The sequence below is a fragment of the Ipomoea nil genome, unplaced genomic scaffold, assembly GCF_001879475.1.
Source record: "Ipomoea nil cultivar Tokyo-kokei standard unplaced genomic scaffold, Asagao_1.1 scaffold1129, whole genome shotgun sequence".
In the NCBI taxonomy this organism is placed as follows: domain Eukaryota; kingdom Viridiplantae; phylum Streptophyta; class Magnoliopsida; order Solanales; family Convolvulaceae; genus Ipomoea; species Ipomoea nil.
In genome coordinates, this window is record NW_017617557.1 from 471223 (window position 1) to 477500 (window position 6278).

Below are 6278 nucleotides of genomic sequence, written 5' to 3' on the forward strand. Positions count from 1 at the left end.
AAAGAAACCCGAAATGTTTCCCAAGAATCAGGTAGAGTATTAAGCAACCAGAGACCAAGTACCTCATCCTTAAATTTGATGCACATGCTAGACAACTGATCAAGGACACCCTAAAAATCATTAACATGATCATTGATCAATGTCCCTTCCCTGTATCTTAGATTCATCAACTGCTTTAACAAGAACAGCTTGTTGTTGCCTGTTTTGGAAGCATACATGGTCTCAAGTTTATCCCATAGGCTCCTGGCATGTGTCTCAGTGACAATGTGATTCAGAACATTGTCTTTGACCCATTGTCGAATATAACCACACACTTGTTGGTACTCAAAGTCTCACTCCTCTTCTGACATATTTTCTGGCCTTGCACTTGCAAACACAGGTAGATGCATGCAATTTCTTCACGAACAGGAGATCCTTCATCTTGGTCTTCCAACTGTGAAAATTTCTACCGTTCAATCGTACCATATTAATCGTATTTGCCTCCATGTCAAATATACCTGATCAACAACCAGGGCTCTGATACCACTTTGTTGGGAAAAATCTCATACTTGTGACAAATAAAATCACAGGACCGACAAGAGCGCAAATACGAAATGATACAAAATAGCCAAAATAAATAGCAAACACAAGGGACACACGATTTACGTGGAAAATCCCAAATCGGGAAAAAACCACGGGACCACCACCAACAAAGTTTCCACTATGACAAATCTCGGGTACAAAGTTTCAGACTATCACACGAGTCATACATCCATAAAATCATCAAATACAACAATACTAGGCCAAATACATTCTATCACGTTCACAGACTAAAAGGAATAATATCTCGTACTCAAAATATTAAACCACCACAAATATGATAAAATGAATATAAATAGTACGAGATTACCCAAACGATGCCTGGAACAAATAAGATGATTGACCTCTACAAATATTTGATGAAGTACCCAAGAGCTTCGGCAAACCAACGCCACGAACTGCGCCAAAATGGAGGATGAAACAAAATGAATTGATTTGATTTACCCTCACTGCCGAATGAAAGAAGACTAAGAGAAAATGGAATTTCTCTCTCTATTTTCTACTACTTTCTGCCACACCACAATGAAAGTAGTAGAGTATGTATATATCAATCAAAGGCAATTAATTTTCCCTCTTTCAAGCTTGACAACCGAAATGGGAATTAAATAAGGAAATCCATTTTTCAACCTTGTCGCATCTATGCTGCAAAAGTAGTGTGAAACAAAGAAAAAAGAAATTTCCTTCTTCTTGGCTTCTGCCGAACAGCTCCACCGCCAAGCAACGTTCAAAAAATTCAAATGACATTTAATAAATGTCAGTAAGTACAGGCTGAATAAACATTTGTTATCGTGCTTGGTCCAAATTGGGCTATTTACCACATAGGAGGGAAGCCCGGCCTAACACAATCAAACCTTCTACACCATCTTCTATCATCAAAGCGGCACACTGATTCCCCAACTGCTCAGCGTCAGACGTCGCCATCGCACCGGGGATGAAAACGGTCAAGAAAAGCCAGGAAAGACACGTACTAAGACGAGAGAAGATTTCTTAAGAGAGAGAGAATTTTCCAACAATCATATTCTATTCCTAAGTTTATTAAAAGTTGAACTCATATCACATGAGGTGTGATGAGATAAATTGTAGGTCTAGATTAGGTATATTTGGCTCAAGGTGTACAATGTCACCAATGGATCGGAATTGAGATTTAGAAATTAGAATATCACATCCACATGATTGGTTCATGTTTCATAATAAAGGAGAGAAACGAATATAAATTGAAAAGTGAAAAAGGGTAAAAAATAAAATCTGCAAAGAGTTACAATACAACTTGTTTCCCAATTTCACATATATATATGTATATATATCACTCCAAAAAGCACAAAGTTAGCAGTATAAAGTGATTACATTTACTGGATCAGTGTATACTCCTCCCTCTTACCTCAAAATAGAATATAATGATTTGCCATATGGTAACAGGGAAAGTTCTCAGACCACAAGGCTGGGGTTAGAGTTGAGTGTCCATAGAGAAATTTGCAGGCATTCTACTAAGCACCACAAAATTAAAGTACACATATATTCATTCTTACCTAATCTTGATGAGTAATACGTACGTTATCCAATTAATATAATGGTTTCCATGCCTGCAGATCGAATCGATGACTATCCACATATCAGGCTTGTTGCAAGGTAGCTAAGCTGCTATCTAATTTAAGATCAATATCGTCTATATCAATCTATGGTTTGGATGGGAAGAAATGGTTTGATCGAATTGGATCTGATCTGATCTTATCTCTTGCGCTTGGACTTGAGAGATGTGACTGACTGGGAGGTGCTGTGCCAGTTGCGCTTCCTTTGGTTGATGAACCAGTTGTTTATTTGCTTCAGCTGCAACCCTGTCTCCTCCACTAGCTTTGCCTTGTCATCTTCCTGATGATTTTCACAACATTTTCATGTTTATTGGACAATTAAGTTGATTGGAATGGTATGAATATAATGCTCGCTTTTGTTCCATCTACTTGATCCAACTCCATAGATGTATCTAGTTAATTGATAACTTAATCTATATATATGGTGGGTGACTTACAGTTGGGTATGGCCACTTGGAGTGTTGCTGCCACCAGTTCTTGAGAACAGTGGTAGTGTCACCGGGCAATTTCCCTGCCCTTCTCTTTCTTAATATCTCCTCCCTCACATCTTCAATTCTTGACCTGAATCCCTGCATTATATGCACAAACATAAACATTATAATTAAAGATTCTTGAATTGTTAAGCGGAGGTCGGCCCAAGTAGTCCAACAATAAGAGACTAGGAGATTGTTGGCAAATTTGACTGTGCACCATGGTTCAAAACGGTGCTGTGAAAAGAAACGGCACATTAGTTCAGTTTGTTTGACTATGCACCATGGTTCAAAACGGTGCGGTGAAAAGAAACAATTTTTTTTTCATACTTTCTCAACAGAGACTCGAACTCACAACCTTCCAAATGGAAATCCTACCCAAGTACCATTGGACCACATAGTTCTGGTGGGCCTATACTAATATAAAGAAACTAAAATATTCAGTTTCATTTTATATACATTGTAGTTTCATTTCATCACAGTTAAAGTTTCATTTTGTTTCAACTACAGTTTCATTCGACATTATACATACAATAGTCTTATTATAGTGAGACATGTTATTGAATTTCATTTTATACACACTGTATTCTTATTACAACACTACTAAATTATAATTCTAATTCAACTATTGTTTCATTGGACAATATACACTCAAATATGTGAAACTGTTTATTCAGTTTCATTTTATATACATTGTAGTTTCATTACAACACAACTAAAGTATCATTTTGATATAACGACAGTTTCATTTGACAATATACACTCAATATGCGAGACAAGTTATTTAGTTTCATTTGATAATATAAACACAATATATATGCCAGACAAGTTATTCAGTTTCATTTTAGATACACTGTAGTTTCATTTTTTTATGAACACACAAAAAGTACGAGATTTGTTAAAATTTAACAGCGGCCATTTCTTTACTTAAAGAAACGGCGCCGTTTTTGGACCATGGTCCACGGTATAACAACCGGAGATTGTTAGGAGGAGGTTCCCAAAGGGCGAGTTCAGTACCCTACTTATCGAAAATGTGATAGCTAGGTATAAGGAGATAAAATTGTGCATTCGCTATTAGTTATAGTTTTTGGTATAGTGGTAAGCGTGTGATTATCCTATGAGCATGAATTGAAGTAGGAAGGTAGAGTTGATGGAATTACATACCTGTTTTAACTCAATCTTGAGTTCCTGTCGAACCCTCTCCATTAGAGACCTTTCAGATTCAGTGGGGAGACCAAATCCCATCAAGTCATGCCCCCCATCACCTCCTGCAGATTGGTCCAAAGAGAAATCCATCTGCATCGCTAGCTCATCTTCATCATCTGACATTGTTGCACCTGTTCCTTCACCAAGACTTGCTCCTGCAACACATACAACATGCTATCATTATCAAACTACAGATCAGAAGAAATCATGCATGCATGCATGTTTCACACACTTCTACCTCATATATAGGGTGTGTTTGGTTGGTGGGTTTTGCCCATAGGAATGGGTATGAAAGTGATTGTTGTTGTTTGGTTGATAGGTTTTTAGAACACTACTATGGGTTTCGAATACCCCATCAATTGAAAAACCCATACCCAAATACAATAAGGGCTTCATTCCCTTATTCATTTTCAAGCACTACTATTAGTAACCATTCCCATTCCACCCTACTACCAAACATGTTAAATACTTTCACCAAAACCCATTACCATTACCAAGTATTTGATACCATTCCGATTCCGATTCCTATATGCGAACCAAACACACCCATAGTTCTTACAACAAACCCCATTAGGTTTTCATCTTATTTTGGTTACCCTCATTTTCTTTAATTTGGATGATGAATATAAAAGTGTTTTGACAATTGATAAACATTTTTTTTTAAATATAATTGTGTACCAGCCCACACGGATAGCTCAATTAGTTCCTAGGTGTGTGCAATGACATAGGCCGGATTGAACCCTAGCAATTGCTGAGTTGCAGGGTTAGATTTACACCGTACCCAATGTGGTGTGGGACAAATTTATACCATAGACCAGAGTCTACTTTGCATTGTGAACTCTAGTCCAAAATAACTTTCAAATTATGTGCCTACAGTTGATATATTTGACATATTATGTACTTGCAGTTAACTATGACGCATCATTTTTAGATCAGAGTCCACAATGCAAGATGAACCATGATCCATGGTATAACAATTGTGCGGTATGCCGGTATGGTGGGTGGACTGCATTATCTTGTCAGGCCAAGGTGTGGAAAAAATAATTGTGTACTGTGCATAAATAACAAAGAGCTGGTTCTTTTCAAAAAAAACAAAGAGCTGGTTTAATGCTTCTTCATATATGGTAATTAACTAAAGTATTTTGTTTATTTATTCTTTTTGAAGAGCTTAGGGGTTAAGTTCCTCAATCTTGCTGACTCTTTGTTGCAAAAATGACATAATCCAACAAAAGTTTAAATTAGTTATTTCATCATGCAATGTCAACTTAAACTAATAAACACCTACAACATTTAATTTTCACATAAATTTATCCTTTTTTACTTTTTCTTGAGCAGAAACAATAAATTTTTGTTTCACCACTATTAAGTACGTGATGCCGTCATTCCTCTCGAAAATATAATTAAGGAAAATTTAGAAAGGTAACATTAGTTGAAAACATTTCAATCTACTAACATAAGACTTTAATTTGAATTCAATATATACTATGAGATTTTAGATTCAGTTCAGATCGACTCACGCTTATCTAAAAATATATAATTAAAATGGTAACATTACTAGCTTACTACATACTTCTCTCAAGCCAACCATCACTTATATATAGGATTGAGTTCACATGAGGACCACAATATATAGAGGACTGTGCGGACTGATTACGTGCACACAACAAATTAGTATCATGCACACAATGGCACACAAGAATACATATAAACAGGTTTCGAACACAGGCTCTATTATTAACAAACCTATGCACACAGGTTTCGAACCCAAGCTCTATTATTAACAAACCTATGCACACGACATACAAACTGTGGCACACGACTACACCCGTCCGCATAATCCTCTATAATATAGTGGTCCTCATTTGAATTCAACTATATACATACATATATATATATATATATATATATATATATATATATATATGAAATTCTAGAAACTATGTATGTAAGTATGTGTATGTATTTTGAATCCAAAGTAGGTTGCAACCTCACCACACCACACCAATTACCAGTTGTTAGTGTTGTTGGTTTGTTGTACTTTTAAATGTTTATTCCAATCTTCCATCATCCATCCATCCAACCAACAAAAACTCTTCTCCTAACTACAAATAAACTACAATTTTCATTTCCCAAGTGGGCCCCTCTACACCCACCCTCTAGCTTCTGTATGGTGGCACAAACCACAGCCCCAAATTGCTTTTCTTATCCTCCTCTCTTCTAACAAACCCATAATAAATAAAAGTAAACACCAAAACAAATCCCAACCCAGATTAGATATTTCCTCCAATTCTTGATTACAGTGCACTCATAACCTATATATCATTGTATATATCTGAAACTATTTATTTAAAATGACCTTAGCTTAAAATTAATGCTTTTAATTTACAATAGAAATGAAAGAATTAATAAAATATATATATATTTAGAAAATATTAAA

At 35.8% G+C, this 6278-nt stretch overlaps 1 protein-coding gene across 1 annotated transcript in view; it reads right to left on the minus strand.

The window, feature by feature from the left end:
- Positions 1-1834: 1834 nt before the first annotated feature.
- LOC109183543 (homeobox protein HD1) overlaps positions 1835-6278 on the minus strand; it is a 5926-nt gene continuing 1482 nt past the window's right edge. Inside the window, exons 3-5 of the mRNA XM_019333649.1 lie at positions 3800-3996; positions 2603-2734; positions 1835-2445 (exon numbers count right to left, since the gene is read on the minus strand). Of these exons, the coding sequence (XP_019189194.1) occupies positions 2305-2445; positions 2603-2734; positions 3800-3996 (470 nt within the window). The 3' untranslated portion in view covers positions 1835-2304. The remainder of the gene's footprint in view (positions 2446-2602; positions 2735-3799; positions 3997-6278) is intronic.